Source organism: Nipponia nippon, unplaced genomic scaffold (genome assembly GCF_047370975.1).
Source record: "Nipponia nippon isolate SJK-2023a ecotype South Korea unplaced genomic scaffold, ASM4737097v1 scaffold_6, whole genome shotgun sequence".
NCBI classification, from domain to species: Eukaryota; Metazoa; Chordata; class Aves; order Pelecaniformes; family Threskiornithidae; genus Nipponia; species Nipponia nippon.
The window spans coordinates 39,640,677-39,660,674 of record NW_028262380.1 but is presented as its reverse complement, the minus strand read 5'-3'; the positions used below and the strand labels follow the sequence as shown (position 1 = coordinate 39,660,674).

At 42.0% G+C, this 19,998-nt stretch overlaps 1 protein-coding gene across 1 annotated transcript in view; it reads right to left on the bottom strand.

The window, feature by feature from the left end:
- Positions 1-11,840, bottom strand: part of VEGFC (vascular endothelial growth factor C) — an 80,726-nt gene extending 68,886 nt beyond the window's left edge. Inside the window, exon 1 of the mRNA XM_009474809.2 lies at positions 11,139-11,840. Coding sequence (XP_009473084.1) covers positions 11,139-11,282 — 144 coding nt within the window. The 5' untranslated portion in view covers positions 11,283-11,840. The remainder of the gene's footprint in view (positions 1-11,138) is intronic.
- Positions 11,841-19,998: the final 8,158 nt, after the last annotated feature.

The window sequence follows — 19,998 nt, the reverse complement described above, 5'->3', positions numbered from 1 at the left end:
TTACAAAATACTCTCCAATCAAGACACACTTTTAAAATAAGTGGAATTATTAGGAAAGAGAACAAAACATCATTGTGTCCCTACACACATCTATGGTGTCCCACATCCGCAATCCTGTCTGCACTCCTGGCTCTCCCCTCTCTTTGTTCTGCAGTCTTAAAGAGAATTAAGAAAGGAATGAAGTCAGATGATCAAAGGTAAGGAACAGCTTCATTACAAAAAACAGGTTACATAAGTGAGAAAGAACAATGGAGAGGAGGACTCAATAAAACCACAAATGGCATGGACAGAATTGTTCCCTGCCTTGTCCAGGACAAGGACTGGGGAAGTTTCATACATAATTAACAGGTATCAGGCTCAAGACAAACAAAAGGAATGGTTCTTTCAGTTTTGCGGCTTGTTTGGTTTTTTTAAGTTTACTATTGTATATATTAAATAGAACATCCACTCAAAGCCAAACTTCTTGATACAGAAAGGTGTTGATGTCAAAAGCCTCTGTGGGCTCAATAAGCACTTGGATAACACATAGGAGAAAAGTCAACTGAAAGCTATTAAATAAAAGAAAACAAAGTAATCCCCCCCCCCCCCCCCCCATCATTTAAGGCAAGGAAGTCCACAAGCTGCCCTGCTGCCAACAGCCTGTAAGCATGTAATGACACTTTCCATTTCTTTGCTCAGAAGGAGGTTGTCAAGTAGATCCTGTAATTTGGCAGGGCCTCGGATGGTGAGGGCATAAATAAAAAGAGAAGAATTCATCCAGCCAAAAAAACTAAGAGGTACTGGAAACGCCAGAATAGTGGCTGTAGCCAGGTGCATGTTGCCATGGTTGCCCTTTCACTACAGAAAACACGATGAGCCTGGGGACCCTGTGAACATCCTATGCCTGCTGTTGGGTTTTCTAGCTGAAGTCCCCACCTGGCCAAGGAACGAGTGGCACATACACGGTCACACACCAGGGTTTCAGGGCTTCTTCTGAACATGGCCTGTGGGATGCAAAGGTGAAGAAACAAAGCAAGCAGAGTACAAATCTCCCAAGCTGTTTCCATGGGAAGGTATGGGGAAAATCAGCTGGATGTTGCGCAAGCCCCCCACAGGAGAATCAAGCAGGGCAGCTCACAAGACAGAGGATTAAAAAAAAAAAAAAAAAAGAAACTTTTGGGGGTATTGTCTTCTTGCAGGAAGAGACATGCCTATGGCCAAAGGGCAGCCTTCACCTGGAAGGAACTGGGGAGGAGGTGTGAGGGGGAAGGTGCGATGGATTGCTCCTCATCATGTGCTGTGCATGAGGTTTCCAACATCCCAAGTCATCCTCTGCCACATCAGTGGGGCACACTGTGCATGTTTAGTGGCTGTGCAGCAGGGGCTGTCCAACAAGATCGCCCTTGTTGGATACTGTTGAAAATGGCATATAGGGCTAACCAGGCATTTTGTCTGACCAGGTACAGCCATTCTTCTACTCTTATGTGATTTCAATACTCAAAATAAATACCATAAACCAACTAATCATGGAGTAAAGCAGCAACTTACAGGCTCAAGAGAAAAATGCAGATCATCCGTCATAAGAGATGAGGATTTGAAAATTTCATTAATTTTCTGAAACTGTTAGCTAAGATATTCAAAGAGTTTCATTACTACAAAGACCCTTTTTATGCTTTTAATCCAGATTAGTAACGACTGTTCAGTTTACAGTTTGTCTAACTCTTTAGTTCTACCTGATGCAACAGAACAGCCTAATTCTTCCTTCCTTTGAAGCATGGTCCTGCCTTCTGAAAATTCTTCACTGCTCCTTTCCCTACTTCCTACTCCAAGACCACAGTTCAATGTGCCTTTACTGCCTTATCAGCCTGTCCACAGATATTTCGCAAAGTACTCAGAACTTCTCTACAGGTCTTTACTCCTTTCATTTGTTTTTAGTGATTTGATCACCTGCTGGCCCAGCCGCCTAGAGAAAAAAAGCAGCAGAGTTCTCATTAATAGTAAAGATCATCATTTTCACAGTTGATGATCAGGAAGAAATAGGCAGGTCTTCTTGGGTAAGAAAAAGAAAAGCATTTTTTCACACATCACGTTCCACACCTTTTAGTTGTACAGGCTGCGTTTACTCTGACTTGAGTGCCACAATCTTGGAGGGAACCATAACTGCAGGGACAGCCCTTCATCAACCAATTTGCCACTCTAAGGCAGCCTGATCTCAGTCTGAGTCCAGACTGTTCATCAGACCCGCCCTCCTCAGCACAGACGCCGTGAATCCCCTCCTAAGAGTGCCCAGTACTATTAACATGGCACTCCTGGCAGGCGAAAGAAATTGCAGTGGGACAGCCGGGAGCTGCCCAGCTGCTGGGCTCTGCTGAGCCACAAGAGCTCAGGCCTTTCCAAACTGTGTGTTCAAAAAAAGTACATTCTCATGTCTCAGGGTGCCGCTGGGAACACAAGGCAGAAGGCACAAACTCAGCATCACTAACCCTCCAGCAAGCAAGCTAGGAGACCCTCGGAGAATCTGATTTGGAGCCTAACCTCGTGGCTTCTGCTGCCTGGCAGTTTAGATGAAACCTCCGTGAAAGGCCATGAAACTTTACAAAGGCGACAGGTCAATACCCACCATGTTCAGTCATGTCAGTGGGATATTTAGCAGCTGTTAATGTTCTCCTGAAAGCTATGCCCTATGGCCTGCACAACAGGGTTCTTGGTATTTTTAAATGAACCAACATTTTGCTCTTCTCTAGCCACGCAGAAACACACTCAACTGGAAAGACAATTGTCCATTGCTATCTTCCTTCCTGGAAAAAAACCACTTCTCCATGTTTACTGAATCTACTGTGATTCAACTGTGCAAGCCTGATGATTATTAACAAGATTGTCTTATTTCCTCCAAATCACAGAATATTTCAATATTCATGATATAAAGGAAATAAAATGTTTAAAAAAATCCTTACAGCAAAGCGATATGGAAATCTTAACATGAGTATCTTGACATACATGAATAAAATGAAACGAAGTAAATGATCATGTTTGTACCACAGCAGCACTCTGCCTGTTACGCAAGATTTGCTGGGGAGCGGGTGGGGTGAAGAGGAAGTTGTAGGCTCCGTTTTAACTGGGAAACATCTGCCTCTAGGCAAGGGACAAACGTCAATAAGGCGCTACCCCACAAGTTTCTTTCTTAGTTTCCTTAGACAGTTAATTACACTGCTAATCTAACCATAAATAGTGGTTCTATAAAAATGATACGTACAATTTCTATCAAGAGTCTTGGTACTATTACATTTACAGGCAACATAAGTTTGTCAAGTGTATCTGTGGCCAGTTACAAATACATATAACTGGAATGACTGAAGTTATGTAATTTTCCTTTTCTGCGTTATTTCTAAGAAGAAATAGCAGGAGCGGTGTGCTCTAAGAAATAGCGAGCGCGCAAACAAGCAGAGATTTTATCCTCAGCAGTACACCAAATAATGAATGACCCTTTTAGGGGTACAAAATACAAACCTTTTCTTTGACTTCCAGTGAAACCTACTTTCATGGTGTCCTCCTAGTCTCCAGTTCACAGCAGCCACAAAGCTGTTGCATAGTTTACAATACTTAGCAGTTGTTAGTCAGGAAGAATGACAGGTCAAGACTGTGGTGAATTCTCAGAACTCCAAAGGCAACATTTTCAAAGGAAACAGATTTTTTTTTTTTTTTTTTTAAACATCTCAAAATGACATCGAAGACTTGTGGCAAGAAATGCTCTCCCTTTTTTTCTTAAGGAACAAACAAAACCAAAGCTGTTCAAGCAACTTTTTCCTTAGAATTTTCTTCACTTCTCAGGCTTTCCTTATGTTTTAAACTCTTCGGATTTTTTTTTTCTTTCTCCATATAAAGTTTCTTTAACATGCATATAGCACAAAGTGAGACCACCTACATGGACAGCTCCTGGAGCTCAACTTTGTTCAAGCACTTTCAAGTGCAGCTAAGTGTAAATCCGAGTCCACACATCCCAGTCTTGGTGCTTATGAGCTCCATGAGCAGGAGAACAGGTTCACAGCAGTGTCCATTTGGGCCTGCTCTGGGTCACAGGGGGCCCAGAGAAGGGACCTTGTGCACGTCGCCCTCGCACTGCTTCCTCAGCAATAATCCCATAAGATTGGGATTCCAGTCGGCAGAGTAGGAACATGGATCCCACCATCTGCGGACATCACACCTCAAACAACAACTACCAGCTTTTCTTCACGTGATTGTGTATATGGATCCTATAGTGTATATGGATCCCATACTTGCAGGACAATGAACATTAGCCACCTATTTGGAAAGGGGTGAATGGCTGTTACTTGAATCAGAATTATAATACAGCCCTACCAAAATTAACGTTTGACCTGGAAGTAATAAATACCTCAACCTCTACACTTGCTGCCTTCTGTTTCTCTAACGAGACTGTTGTTTGAGTAGACCGCTGAGGTTACTTACCAGCTGCATCTCTCCTGGCCAATTTGAAAACAAAAACACCCATGAAACAAACAAACAAACCCCAAATGTTTCATTGTCTACACAAACATGAGTAAGTAGACAGCAGCTAATGTGTGAAGCTTCACTTGGACAGTTTTTCTGTTGGCTCTAAATATTGTGCAGCAAGTGCATTCTAGACAGCTGGAGCCGTCCACCACAAATACAGTTGGTCTGCTGAATTCTTCCGTCGGAGAAAGTTGAAGGACAGCTAGAGTGGTTTTGCTTCTTCTGAATGATCTCTAGTAGGATATCTACTGTTTCTGACAACCTTTACAAGTCCTGGAAATTTTCACACACGCACGTAGGGATTTGGGGGGTTGCTATGGATCGTCTTTGGGAAAAAAAAAAAAGAGGAAATAACAAAAGCTGCGGCTGTTCTCAGAAGCAACCCCTTCCACTGAATTCCCCTCTCCTCTCTCTCAACAGAGCACAATTCTTGGATAAGGAAAGTCAAAGAATTAAACCATTTTGTAGCATAAATGGTTTTGCTCTAGATGGTACTGATTCCTGAAATTACTTATTCCACAACGCTGCCACAAGCCGGTAGGAGTAACACAGGGGATGCCACACCAGTGATACCAGAGAGAAACACCCGTGTCCCCTGCTCCCCAGCAGCCTTCTGGTGTCTTCCAAGAATTGTCAGATTCTTTGCCAGTATTTTCGCTTGTCCAGGATAAAAAGCCCTGCTCTTCAGCGAGGAACAGGATGTGAAACACCTGCAACAGTTTTTAAGCTGCATCCTTGAGGTCAGGCTATTTGGAAATTGTCACCGACTAGGAGAAGCCATTACGTGAACAGTATGGAGTACTACAGGGTTCAGGGTGACAGCAGTATCAGGTAAGTAATGTCATTAACTTCTCCAAGCAATCATTTTCCATCGAAGTTAACCACAATCAGGATCCCAAAAAATTCTTGCAGAAGATGTATTGCCTCAGTAACTAAATCTAGGAAGATAACACATTCACCCATACTCAACAAAAACTATAATATAGCCAAAATATACCAACTACTACAACGTTTTTCCTTCAGCTGTCAGGTGGTGTTTTTGCTGTTTTCTCCTCCTCCCCTAAAGAACAGCATTACTCTTGGTTACTTTGCTAAATAGGAGCATCTTACCAAACATTCACTCTCTTGACTGGCAATTGCAGTCTCTAAATATTTGTAAGGAGTATAGCCATCTTAGACAAGTCAGGAAATGTCAAAAGAAAAAAAAATAATGACTAAAGAGCTAGAGGGATTGATTTACAATAGTTACAATGGAAGAGCAGAAGAATAAATGACTACAGTTTAGCTATTTCCTAACTAAAATCTGAAATGCAACAAAGAGGGGAAAAAAATACAGCAACACATAAATATTAAGTCATCAGAAAAACTTCTGTTGACAGATACACACAAAACAAGGAAAACAAGTTGACAAAATCATATACAATAGGAATTCAACAAACAATCCCCCATGGTCCCCCTAAGCTATCAATGTTTTAAATTAAAATTCTGTTGCAATTTATGCAGCCATTAGTGCTTTTGAAGCAGATACACATATACATGGAGGGGAACTTGGTATTATGTATCACTCAGGTTAGAAGCTAGGTGGAATTAAAAAACCAAAAAGTATTCAACATTTATAACAGATAATGAAAACAATCATCATACCTATCCTACTCACTAAACCAAATTCAACATCCTGCCAAACATAAAACTCTTAAGAAGCAACTTAGACTTCGAAAAAGCTTTTCAAATAACAGCCTTGCTTGGAATGCCTTATAATTCATTCTACAAACAGCTGTAGCACATTTTTTACATTAAACAAGGATATTAAACTTGATAGGATACCAGTCTGACTTCAGTTGGATTCCCTTTGTTCCAAGCGTTTTGTTTTAATGAATCACTAACCACATTCAAAAAAGCAGGAGCTGAACACGAGGTTCTAGACAGACTTCCTATCCTGGGTGCAGGGTATTAGTGGGAGAGGATTATTACCATCACCCTTAGCTACAACAGCCTGAATAACAAGTCCTGGTTTATTTTTACTAAAATAAGCAGACACACACCCTTGAAGAACATGCAAGAGTTTAAACACACACTGAACCTAAGTGAGCATAAAAATAATATTTTTGAGGGGATGTTTCTGTAAGCCTCCAAACACTGAAGTTAGTTAAAGTGATCCCCAAAGCTTTCTCAGAACCTTCAGAAGTGCAGTTATTTGTCAGCACCAATCCCGTGAAATCCCTCACGGACACACGTGTGCTTACACAAGATACCCAGGAATGCACATACCTACACCAAGAACTAGAAAGTGCCATGAGCTCTCAGAGCTTAGTATTGTTCTCTACTCACACAAAAGGCTAGCCCAAGGTTTAATAATTGTTTGCAGAAGCATTGCTTAGTCTTCATAATAGGTCCTATTATATTACTCATGTTCATCCCATTGTATCAGATACAAATCGTGCTTCTAAAAAAAGACAGCATCTTTGTGTGTGTGCGTGTTTGCGTCTGAAGAAAGAGAGTGGCTACACTCACACGAAAAGGAAAGCTGCAGCAGACAAAACAGCAACAGCAGAAAAAAATAACATTCTCCCTATCCACTAAATTTAGCACTGCTTGAGTACTGTGAGTGAGGTTTATGCTTGTTTTCAGAGCAGAAAACCTAGCCTCATCTCTCACCAGCGCGTGTAACATCACAACGCAGAGTAAGGCACTCTTCATAAACTGAGAGGTGGCCATAAAACTGATGGGTTTGAGATTACACCATCAAGATACAGTGACAGGAGGAAACCCCAGGAACTGACGCACTGCTTTTCCTCCCACTCCCACACTAACAGTATTAAAACTCCATTAGCCATCAACTAGCAGCATTTTATGATTAGGCCAGATTTAAAATAATTTTAAAAGAGTAACAATAAAAAGGTATCTCTCAGCTGAGATAGCATCCAAGACAAATGGAATCCAAGTAAGCGCACCTATTTTCATTGCAAAAAGCAAGTCACAGAATCACAGTACAAAGACTGTTCTGTACGTTATTGCTGTCTAAAGAGGCCCGAATGCCACTTTCAGGGACGCACTTTAGAACAGGCAAATACATTTTCATTTGTTATTCCCATTCTAATACAAACCCAAGAATATTTGTATATAATTTTAAACCTCTTAAAACCACGTGGGTCAATTGACCAATATTGCTACTGTATAGTCACATAATCCTAAAGGTTTGACTATGCAACAAAATGAAGGTGCAGCTATGGCAAACCCTCCCAGCTGTGTGGCTTCTTTCCAGTTATTGTTACCGTACCACTGCTACCATTATTGTTACCAGAATAACCTACTCCTGCTGTTGTCACCCTATTACCAGTAATGCCATCTAGGTACATGCCACTGTCACACCTTCATTTCAATAACCGCCTGCATAATACCTCCAGTTCATTTTGAAACTTTCAGCAAACAAACAATAAAGAATTATTTTATTTATTTATTTTAAATACTTTGCCCTTCCAGGTAGAGAATGTATACTCACCACAGGTTCCCAATTCAAAACTACCTGAAGAACAAGAGCCAGAGACTAAACGCCTTGTAAGAGTTATTAAAATATTCACAGACAGTACAAGGAGCTAAAGTTTCAAGTCACCAGTGTCACACAACCGCTCACCCTCTCCTTGCTGCAGCTGCTCCGAGCATCCCTGCTGGGCGGTGGGTCCCTGCCAAACTGCAGGAACTCCAGAGGCAGGAGGGCTGATTCCCCCGGTCCCACTTTAAGCAAAGAGAGAACTGAAATACCAGGCTGCCCTCCCCAGCAGGCCACCCAGATGGAGAGAGGGAGCCGGGGGCTGCCCTGTCTCCAGCCCCAACGAGGAGAGGCGGGGTGCAGCTGCGAGGGGGTCGTCTCATCGGGGCAACCCCCTGTGCTGCAGGAAATCTGAAAGAGGTGATTTACCGGCAGGATTCATTCCCATCCCACTGAGCAGACAGTTCAGCTGAAAAGTATTAATCTGGGCTCTGTAAGCTTGTTAAATAATGAACTTTACCCTTAGGCTGAAAAAAAAAAAAGGGGGGGGGGGGAGAGGCAGTGTTGCACAAGCTTATCACTGCCCACTTGCTGCAGAACATGCCCTTGCAAGAGCTGTGTATGAAGAACTACTACTATTTATACCTGTAACGCTTCCAAGTTGCTGCAAATCTCTAGGACAAGATTAATGCATAACACTCACTCACCTGCATAAAAACACAATACCCTTATTTTCTGCCCAGCTTTTCCTCCTATGTTGGAGGACCCTCAACTTCATCCACGCCTTTATAAAATGTTTCTAAAGCTGAAGTTCTTAGAATAGGAGTAAAGAGAAATAAATATATTGTGTAAAGAGTTGACCTAAAAGGTTGTATGACCTGCACTTAGGCATCAGTTTAATATGCAGCAGTATGGCATATGTATGGAAAGTAAATAAAAAGTAAAAAAAGCATAACATCTATGAACACAAACTCAAGTGATGACACATTTTTCATTGAAGTTAAGAAAGTTCAAGCAGATGACTTTTTACTGACAATATGATCATATTTTCCTTGAAACAATTACTTACAGTTTACTTATTTAATCCTTTCACAATGACTTCAGACATTCATCGCAACACTCTCATCACAGGAACAAATATGCACAGTACTCACTCACTCAAACTGTTCCAGCAAAAGCAACAAACTCACAACTAAAGACTTCCAACATGACTAAGTCTGCTTGAATCCAGAGTCATTCTCTCTCTCTACTACTCACCAGCAGTGAGGCACAAAAACATTTTTCTGTTAACGTAACCGCTTAACACATGCTATCCCACTCACTTCCCAGTCCCTTGATGTTTCTTCCTCTGGTTTGCTGACAGTTCCCCTTTTTCCAGGGAGCACTTGCACTTCTACACAATGCACTACAGTGGCAGCTCCCAAAGACTTTGGGGTTTCTTCAAGAAACAGAGTGAGTGTCCACAACACGTGCATGGGAACATACAGCATCACTTAGGGGAATACCTTCACTGTCAGCTGTTCTGCCTCAGCACTTTAAGTGTACGAAGTGTGCATCATGTTCCACTTGGGATTCTGTCTGCCTTTTCAGCATAAGCTATTCTGAGGCTTTACCACTCCAATGCCAGTTTCACCCAGTAAATAACTGACTGACAGTCATGGGCTGGAAAGCATTGAGGTATTTTTACCCTTCACTAAGTTTAGCATTTTTTTAATAAATAGTCTAAGCAATAAAAGCGACCAGCTGAATTGATTTTATGTTCCTATTTTTAAATACTTAAGTTTGAAAAGTACTTGATAAACGTTTAAACAATACGATCACTGATAGCATACTAGCATTCAGAACACTGCAACGTAAGCACGTCTGCAATTAAAATATTTGAAGAGAGGCTACAGTATACTCAATAACCTTTTCTATGCAGAAATGACTTGAAAAGCATGAATTCTGTGAACAAGATACGGTCTACAACAGTTTGAATACCTGAAATAAGTACAGCTATTGTACACTATCAAAACTTGACTTCCCATATAGTTACAGTAAAATCTCCCAAACTTCTATTCAGTAAAACAAACAGAATAGGAAAAAAAATAATAATCAGACTATCAGCTTAACTTTTAATCCACACACTTCCCCCTGGCCCCACGCTGAAGTGAATAATGAATGAGCTGGGTCGTGATTGCTTTCAATAAGTATGTCAGAAATCTTCAAAAGAATGAGACGAGGGTAAGAGTTGTTATAAGCTCAGACATCAAAGGTCTTCCTAATAACGCCACGTGCTTATACAACCACATACTATGCATCATTTTTATGCATCAGCATACCGGGAACTGCAAAACCACAAGCACCAAAGGTACTTGAATTCTACGTTATGAAACTTCCTATGCAAGCAAAAATGAACACAGAATTGAAAGTATTTGTGACTGGAATCTGAGAATTTAAGCCCAACCTTCACCGTGCGCCTGGGCAGAATGAAAATTTTCAGACTCGAGTGTCACCTTACACCTCCTGTCAACTCTGTCACGCAGCAGCAACTCATCCAAAGTGCCCATAACTCCAAGAGACTTTTCGACAAATGGAAAGTCTCGGGTTTTGTTGTCATCGCTCCCCTACGCCTCCCTCGCCGCTTCGCTCCCGTGCACAGCTGCTCCTCCGGGCGTTTCTCAGCCCTCCCTCCGGCGCTCCCGGGCTCTGCCCGTCCCAGCCCGCTGCAGGACCCCGCAGCTTCGTCCGTACGGGAGCAGCCTGGGGTCCACCCGCGACCCGCCTGCGGGGAGCGCCCCAGCTGCCAGCGCCAGGGCCGGGATCAGCTGAAGCCGGCGGGTCGCTGCCCTGCCCCAGCCCCGCTGCAAACGGCGGGGCCGCGGCCGGGACCGATCCCCGCCGGAGCAGAGCCCACGGGCTGCCTCTGCCGATCAGGTGTTTTGCGTTTCTTCGCAAATACAGTTGCTCCCCGTGCAACCTTCCTTCCAGCACCCCGAAACCCCAGACAATTTTTTTTTCCTCCTTAAAGAAATCCTTCCCCCACTTTTAAAGAACCCCCCACTTCAAAAGGCTTCTCCCAAATATTTTCCTCGGTGGGATTTCCAAGCGGTCCGTTCAAAGTGACTCCGAGCCACATGCCTAGAGAAGTGAGCCGGCATCTGCAGCGGGGGCATGGGCTTACCTTTGCCTCCCCCGCGTCGGGCTCCTCCTCGTAGTACCCCTGGCCGGACTCGTAGGCGGCGGCGGCGGCCGGCTGCCGGGGTCCCAGGAGCACGGCGCCGGCAGCAAGGCAGCAACCCAGGGAGAGCACCTCCAGCAAGTGCATTGTGCAAAGATGGCAGGGCGGGCGCGGAGCGGGGCCGCGGGGCAGCTGGAGGAATGCAGGCGAAATTATGAGGCTCCTTCTCTTCCTCTCCCCGCTTCTTTCGCTGTCCTCTCCCCCCTCCCTCCCCTCGCAATATCCAAGGCAGTAAAATCCGTGGGATGGAGAAGATGCGGTAGCAGCAGCTCCTAGGCGCCTGCAGGGGAGTTCCCAACTTTCCCAGCCGCTCTGCGAATTCTCACCAAAGTTATCCGGAGTTTGCCAGGTAAAAAACCCACCAGGAAACCGGACATCCGAGGCTGCGCTCACTCAGGAGCAGGGGAGGTGGAAAGCGCAGACAGGAGGAGGAGGAGGAGGAGGGAAAGAAAGGAAGGAGGGAGAGCGAGCGAGCGGCAGAGCGGGACTGAGCGGCCGCTCGCAGCCGGGGAGCTCCCTTCTCCCGCTCGGGCCGGGCCGGGCCGGGGGGCTCCGCTCCGCCCGCCGCGGAGGTCTCTCCGGACGCCTGTCAGCGGCAGCGCGGCCGGGGGGTGCGCGGCGGCGGCGGGGGCCGCGCATGGCGAAAGCGCCCTCTGCCTGCGCCTCTGCGCGACGAGGGGGGGCCGGCGGCCGCCTTCCTCCTCCTCCTCCTCCTCCTCCCGCCGCGGCGCCGCCTGCCGCTGGCGCTGCGCTGGCGCCCCGGGGAGCGGATCGCCCCGGACCGCGGGCAAAGGGCCGCCCGCGCCGCGGCTGTGCCGGGAAGGGGAGGCGAGCAGGCCCGAGGCTCCCCTGCGGACCCCGGAGGGGCACAGGCGATGCGGGCAGAGCTGGGCTTGTCCCGCCCCGAGCCTTGGCTCCACGAAGATGAAGCCCGCTGTAGGTCCCAGCCCCGAGGGGAAAGCAAAGTGCCCGGCTTCTTTCTTTCGGCTCTGAAACCTGTTGGTTAAAACGCACACAGAGCCTGTCTGAAACCGTGCAAGAAAGTTTTTGTTCATCCTCATCAGTTACTTGTTAAGCAGTGTTGGCAGCTCCACTTGAGAGAGTATAGGAGGCTTGTAGCTTTTTTTGGCTGAACAGAAAAGATTTTGCCATTTTAGAAACAGAGTGCTCCAGAGAGTACCATATTTATTTGTAGCCTTCCTATCAATGACATCTTGGAGCCATCTTTGAACAGAAGTTACACCCAATTCAGAGCCCTAAATAAAACAGAGCGTAGATAGCAGCTAGTTACAGTGTAACTGTGATTAAAAGTGGAAGGAAAAAAAAAAAAAGTCAAACAGTAAATCCAAAACAGACTGCACATTGCTAACAAAATAACACTACAGCCTGCTCAAATCTCAGCTATGTGAAAGGGAAAAAGTTATATTCCCCGTACGATTATTTTTGCTCGATGTGAACAGCGTTATCGAACCTAGCGTAAATATTTAGAAAGCTTTTCAAATTGTTCTGCATCACTTTTATACATCTTTTGGTAACAAGATTGTATGGGAACGAACTGCGGGGGCAGATCCCTGACTGCCTTGGCTGCATGCTGGCAGTCTGCTCATGTTACACTGTTCTTATTCTTTGGGAATCCCATTATGTAACTATTCAGGGAACGACATTCTGGGGGTTATGCATAAAGGTGTCTCTAGCAGGTCTTTAGGTACCTTCTGTTCTTCTTGATTTATTTCTTATCAATTTCAAGGTGGTATTTCAGCTTGCTGCTACACAAATAAATTATTTTGATGCTAGGAAGTAATCACTTCATTTGCAATCAGAATGACATCTAAAGTTTAAATAGAGCTGCATTTTAAAAATTTTTATAGTTACTAGAAAGTTATTAAAGCACTAACATTTTTTTAACATCTTCACAACACAGTAAAGCAATGAAGCAAAGATGGTGGTAGAAGTTAAGCAGAACAGCTATGAAGATATAAAATAGTGTACATAAATTAAGAAGCCTATTGTTCTTCAGTGGACCCTTACAGCGCTGCAGATCAAAGCACAGGATTAAAGCCTAAAGAGAGCATAGTCCAGGACGCAAAGCCCATCTAAGTAGAAATACAGCATTACTGATTTGAGCTTAAACATGTTAAAATCTCTCAGAAACATCACAGACTGGCGTAGAAAGAAAGTTCTTGTGAAGCACATTAATAAAACCCGCCTGACAAATCATGCACAGATAATACTACTTCAATAACTGAGTGCCACGCAAGAAGGCCCGTAACTAAATCACAAAACAGGATGGAACATACTGCTCCCGCTGTGCCATCATAATATCAGCTGGCTTCATTATTTATTTCCCCAGTTCCCCAGCACTTTCATTCTGCCCCTTCCCCCCCCCCCCCCCATTCATAGAATATCCATCATGGGATCAAAGGCTTTTATGCAAGAGAGCATTTCCACCAACTGCTCCGTATAACAAGTTTAAAGTGTCATAATTGAAAGCTAGTAATCATAGTGCCTCAAGTCACAGTCTAATCATAAAGTTTTAAAATAAAATGGTTGAAATCTATGATACTTCATATTGTCTGTTTACAAACAAATAAATATTCCATTGGCTCTGGGACACTTTAAGATTTTCCTCAATTCAGGCTGTATTTCTTTCCATCCCATAGAAGATGGCTAATTTAAAGGTTTACTGATTTAAAAATCTAATGATTAATATTCCTCCTCTTATCTTCAAATTAAGCAGAAATTGGTCTACAGGACAATAAATTTAAAGTTTTAAGTGGCACTCAGTACACTGACAGTGAACTGACCTTATAAACACAAATTACTAGAGAGATATCCCTAACAGTATAGAGATACAGATATAGGTCTTGCCCTGTTATGTTTCAATGGCAGCAATAGCTACTATTGACAAAGGAAGTTTTTTGTGCTAGATGTAAGATTTCTTCAGGAAAATTCTCTTGACGTTGTTTTAAAATTGCATTAAAAAAATCCAGACCCCATTCTGTTTTTCAAGTTGGTGTAACATACGTCCGTCAAGAACATTCCTGTGTCTAGACATACCTGGTATGTTCCTTTCTGATATATTCTGCTTCTGAAATGTGGATGTGTTTCAATACATGTTTCCTATCTCCGTTCATTAGCAGTACGAAAAGTCAGAGGAACCACTATAAGAAATGTGAGCTGAGACTGGGGAATAGAAAAGTGTCAATAGCGGCAAGAAAAATCAGTAGCATGCTATTGTAATTTGGTCTATTTGCTTATTGTAGAGTTAAATGCTAGTGGTCAATGTTTTCTTTTCACAGAATGTAATTTCCATTCTCTGTATTTTTAAATTTTTGTGTTTGATTCAAAGAAATCTCCTTTGCATTCTCCTCTTAAATAGACATACAGAGGCATGGCCAAGAGTTAAAAAATCACTGACAGCCCTGTTTGCTTTTGTTTCAACACACATAGTCTTACTGGTGAGTTTCAGTGGAATTTATATTTAATTTAAATCTCAAAGGTAGAAAACATTGTTCATTAAGTGCAGCAACTCGAAAGACTGTGGAAGTGCCATTCTGGAGTCATTCCAAAAGGTGAAGACACTGTAGTAAGCTTCAGTCACTAGTTCCTCTACAGATAGGACTCCCCCATATTTCCTCTAATGCTTAAAAGCACAGGAAAAGAATGTGGATATTGATGAGTGTCTTAAATATCAAAGTCCTACGTAAATACTGTAAATGAGCCTGATAGGCATAGGGAAAAAAAGAGAGAAAAAGAAAAGCCATTTCAGATTCAGTGCCAAACTACTAGAACAGCTGCTCACTAATGCATTTTTTGCCAATTGAATCTTTCAGTCCCAAGTTTTATTGCACATTTCTTATCATACTGCTTACCCACTGGGAGTAACCAATTCTGTGGAAGAGAAGACTTAGCTACTGAAAAAGGATGGTGTAGTGGATTTCAGGCTGTAGTCCACTTCTCTCCTCAGACCCTCTTCTTTATATAAAACATGTATGATTTAGTGGAAACACTTAGGAGTACCGCAGTTTTACTGATTATGTGCATAATGGCCTTTCTCATTCTTCAGAAGCAGATTTAAAAACATATCCTTTCTTCTACAGGCCCTCATTTAGTATTTCCTTGTGTGATCCTAGAAAAGGTTCTAAGCATGGTGACTTGAAGATCATCAAAAGCAACTGAAATCTTTTCCTTGACTTTGATCAGACAGCCTCACCGTAAAACTTAACCCATGGGAAACTGTTCTACACCAAACCTCCAGCTAGGGATCCTGAAATGTAGCTTTATCCATTCATTTTCTCTAAAAATATTGCCAGGATGAATAACTTTAATTCAATGAGAAAGACACCACTGCTGCAAACTCATTTTCTACAATGCTTGACCTACCAACCTGCACTTTATTATCTAGAAATTTCTTTTTCATTTGGTATAAAAGTTGGTCCCTCTTGAAAATTAGTTAACAAGACAAGAATCCTTGGTCTTCAGCCCTTTGACACTGGTTGATATTCAGGAATTACAGGATTATTGGGATTTCTTTGTTCTCAGGGATTCTCTTTCTAAACTGTTAAAATCAAGACTATTGACATCTAACATTAGAATTTCTTTATGCCACAGACTGGACAACTGCAATAGCATAAAACCCTTGCAACCCTTGCTATAATAAGGGGTTAGTATGATGCAAAAATGGACAGCACAAGGCAGCATCTCAAGAAAAGTGTTTGAATTACCCAAAGCAAATTACATATCTCTAAAGCTGCCCTAAATTTAGAAGGGAGAAAGCCCTAGCATACATTTTATTCAGCTGTCTTACATTAAGATCTTTCTCTTTACTATAGTTTTTCCTTCCCTCTTGTGATCTAAGGTCTCTCAGTAGAACAGGTATGCAGAGAATATTGATTTAACATCCTGTAATTAATCTCTCCACGTAGTGATGATGTTCGTTGTTATAACCTCTGACTATAAACAATAAAATGACTGATTGTAAATTTATGCTGCCTCTTAACTGAAAGCTGTGCACAGTCTAAACTGTGCATAACTGAAGCCATGTCACTATATAAACAAATTTAGATTCAAACAAAACATATTAGGACTTAACAGCGCATGACCACTACACATACAAACGCTTATCATGTTCCATACTTTCCTGCAGTAGTCTTCCAAGTGATGATCTACGAGATAAAGAATGTATTCAGAATCTTTTTTCCCCCAATTATACTTATAAAATTTTGGAATGTAACAGAACAAAACAGTCCTAAATCAATTCAAGAGACATTTTTATATAATTGCTAAAACAACAGCAGAAATAATTATTTCTGTAAAGAGATGCAGCTTCCACTAACTTTGTTCCTGCATACCTCTTCTCCACTCATATATATGCTGCTGCATTACCACCTTTTTCTTCAGTGCTTCAAACCTTCTGTTCAATATTTTGGCTGTTCTAGAAATTAAGAATATGCTAAACCCTTCCAATGCAAATTGCTGAAGTATTAAAACTTCAAAAAAGATGTCAAACAGTATTAAGACAAATTCATTTCCAAGCCCAGAATAGCATAATATATTATTACTGATTATGATCCTCATTTTTCCTTATTATTTAATAGGTTTTCCTTACCAAAGTCAATTCTTTTCTCCTACGTAAAATAGCCATTTAAATAACTGAACACTTACCCTTCCTTACTTAGTCATCTTGTTTTAAGCTAAGTAAGATCAGTTTTTCCAACATTTCTGTATAGATTTTTATTTTCTAAACTTCTGCTTATCCTTATACCTGTCATTTGAATAATCGTTAGTTGATCCAGGGGTTCTTTGAATGATGCCCAACACTGAAAAAGGGTACTACAAGACTGACCTGTGTTGTGCAGAACAAAAAACCCCAACCCCGTCTTCTGCACGTACATTCCCATATGGTATTTGCCTATTAGGCAGATTCATGTTCAGCTTTCAATCAGCTGTAACTCTTGGATATTTTTTGAGGATTTTCTATCCAGCCTTTCCTGCAGTTGTAGATCTGACTCTTCCAACGTAAGTGGAGCACTCACATTTCTTAACAGAACGGTGTCCACTGTCTCCTATTTTTTTCTAGTCATTTCTTGACTTTATCAAAATTGTTTCCAATTTTAAGCCTACCTGTCTGTGCTGTCCTTGCTAGCTAGATCTCATCTGTAAAAGTAACAAAGCAAAGATGTATTCTACCTGTGCTGCCCTTGACTCCTTGTGGTCAGCAAAAGCATTGCTAGTGACCTATTGCAGGGTTTGGCTGAAGGTCGAAACTTCCCTTCTGAGGTGCTGGTTCAGACTGCAGTGTTTGCTTCAGCTTGTCTTACTGATTGAGAAACAATTATGCCAAAATGTGGGGACATTCAAATCTGAGATTCTTGCTTAGGCCCATCTTCATTTTTCACATGGTTGAAAATAGTTGGAGATTAGTTTAAAAATGAGGAAAGAGGTTTGTGGTTTGGGTTGGGGTTTGTGGTTTGGTTTTTTTTTTTTTTTTTTTTTCCCCTTGATACACCAGGTAGTGAACTTCTGGAATTTGTCATTATGAGAAGTTGGAGGCAGACAACTGTGGGGTTTAAAAATAGATCAGACAAATTAATGGAGATCAGGCCCATAAATTGATACCAAAAAAGACAAAGGGGAAAGAAAAAAGTAGGAGTAGAGGAGTACAACATTGCATACCTAATTCAATGAATGCAGGTCCTGGAAAAGTGTGAAGGAAATGGACTGCGGAAGCGGAGAGTCCTGTGCTCTCCCTAAATAGCATGTTCAATTGCAACTGCTGGAGACAGAAAACTAGATAGACAGTCTAGACAGATGGTTTGTCTGAGCCAATAGGACATCTCTTATATTTTGAGGGAAACCAAATCAATTTCTCATTGATTCAGGTCCAAACCACAAAGTAAATTTGTTCTTGTCTTTTAGTCTCGTGTTCAGACCACGTATACTTAGTCATAACAAAAATACTTGTTTTTACACATCATTATTGTACCAGAAGTCAGTCCAACAGATAGGGTTGGAAGGAAGCACACAGGAAATCCAATCTGTAAAATATTCTTTATAATCTACAATGAAATTAATAGAGTGTGCTATTGCCATCACCATTGAAACTCGATTTAATCATTCCATCTCAAAAAGAAAAAAACTAAACCAAAACCCATGCATCTGCTTTTTGGATGCAGATCACAGAAAAACAGTAAAGCAGCAGATTTATTTTTTTTTTTTTTTTAAGAAACAAATAACAAGACAAAGCAAAACAAGAAACCTACATACCAATTTTCAGTCAGAAAGTCACCGTTACTAATAGCTTGACTTGGCACCATGCTTAACTTGGTTACTAAAACAGTTTTGTTCTCTGCTAAACAACTGCTTAATAAAAAACATAACATGTTCCCTTCAAAAAGTTGTAGGTTTTGTGCTGAATCAAGAGTGTTATGGTTGCTGTCAGACCTAAGGATACATCCTGGGCAAAAAACCAGAAGGATGAAGAGCCACTATCTGTAAGAATTCAAAATTCAATCCCTAACCTTTTCATTTTCCAAAAGCTGCTTAAAAAAGAAAAAAAAAGCAATGACAAAGAATTAAAGAACAAAGGTGCATTGATATGCAGATTGCGTCAGAGGCCACAAGCAATTCCTTCCTTCACTGTCTGGCCAGGAAATTTCATTTTCCTAACCACTCAACACTGGGTGACACAGACCTTAGTTCCCTGTGATATATTGAAAGCTGTGCTAATTTCCCACCTTATCATTAATGAATTTATGTAATAAGAGACATTGTTAGAGCCGTTCTTGGCTGTTTCTTCCTTTCAGCACAATCTGTTAATCTCTCTCCTTTGGCTAGTCTCTTGACTTTCAACACATCAGGCTAGACTAGGCAGCTGATGCATGCAACATGGAACCAGATCATCGGTGGGCAAAGCAGCCTTCGGTACAGCACATCCGTCATTCTTCTGGTTGCTTATCTCTCTGTAACTTGAATTTAAGCAGCTACTACTGATCTAAAAAGCGGGTAGCATGCTGGGCCTAATCTATTTTTAAAATTCCTATCCCATCACAAACCTACAGCTATACTCCACAGGGACACTTCAACTAATCTGTCCCAGCATAAAACTCTTAAGTGCAAAGGGTAGAGCAACAGACCATTTTCAGTAGCAGGTTCCAGCTGTGGAACTCAACCTAATCTTCTCTATTGATAATGAATATAAGCCTGAGTGTATTCAAAACTAAAAACAACCCCAGCTTCTTAGTAAGACTCCCTGCAGCAATGGCATCTTCCCAGGGTAACCAGCTGATCTGGATAGAGAAGGAGGTAGAGAGACAAGCATGTAAAATAAAAAAGCTAAAATTTGCAGATATTTTGTTAAAAAAGATAGGTTCCAAAATGTGGATTATTACATTAAGATAATTTTCAGAGATGCACAGAAGTCAGTTTTGCTTACTTTTTCTGCTTTAAAATTTTGAGTGGTTAAAAAGCCAGCTTTGTCATCACCTTTTTTTGGAGACTTATTTTGTTTTTCCTCCCTAGTAACCCCAGCAGGTTAGTCATAATTGTGTTTAGTCACTTGGGACTGTAGGGCCACTCACAGCTATCTCACCTAAACAGGATAGAGAAAAGTCCTAGTCATACTTCCATCTTATTTTTCTGTCCCCATGAGATGGGACCAGTCAGGAGCAGCCCCTGTACCACGGAAGGACTGTGGGATGAGGGAGTGTGCTGGTGCTGGGTTCTGAGCTGCCCCAGCTGCGGAGGTACAGAGGAGGTCAGACTGTCGGAGAACTTGGTGAAGCTCAGTGAACCCAAACTACAT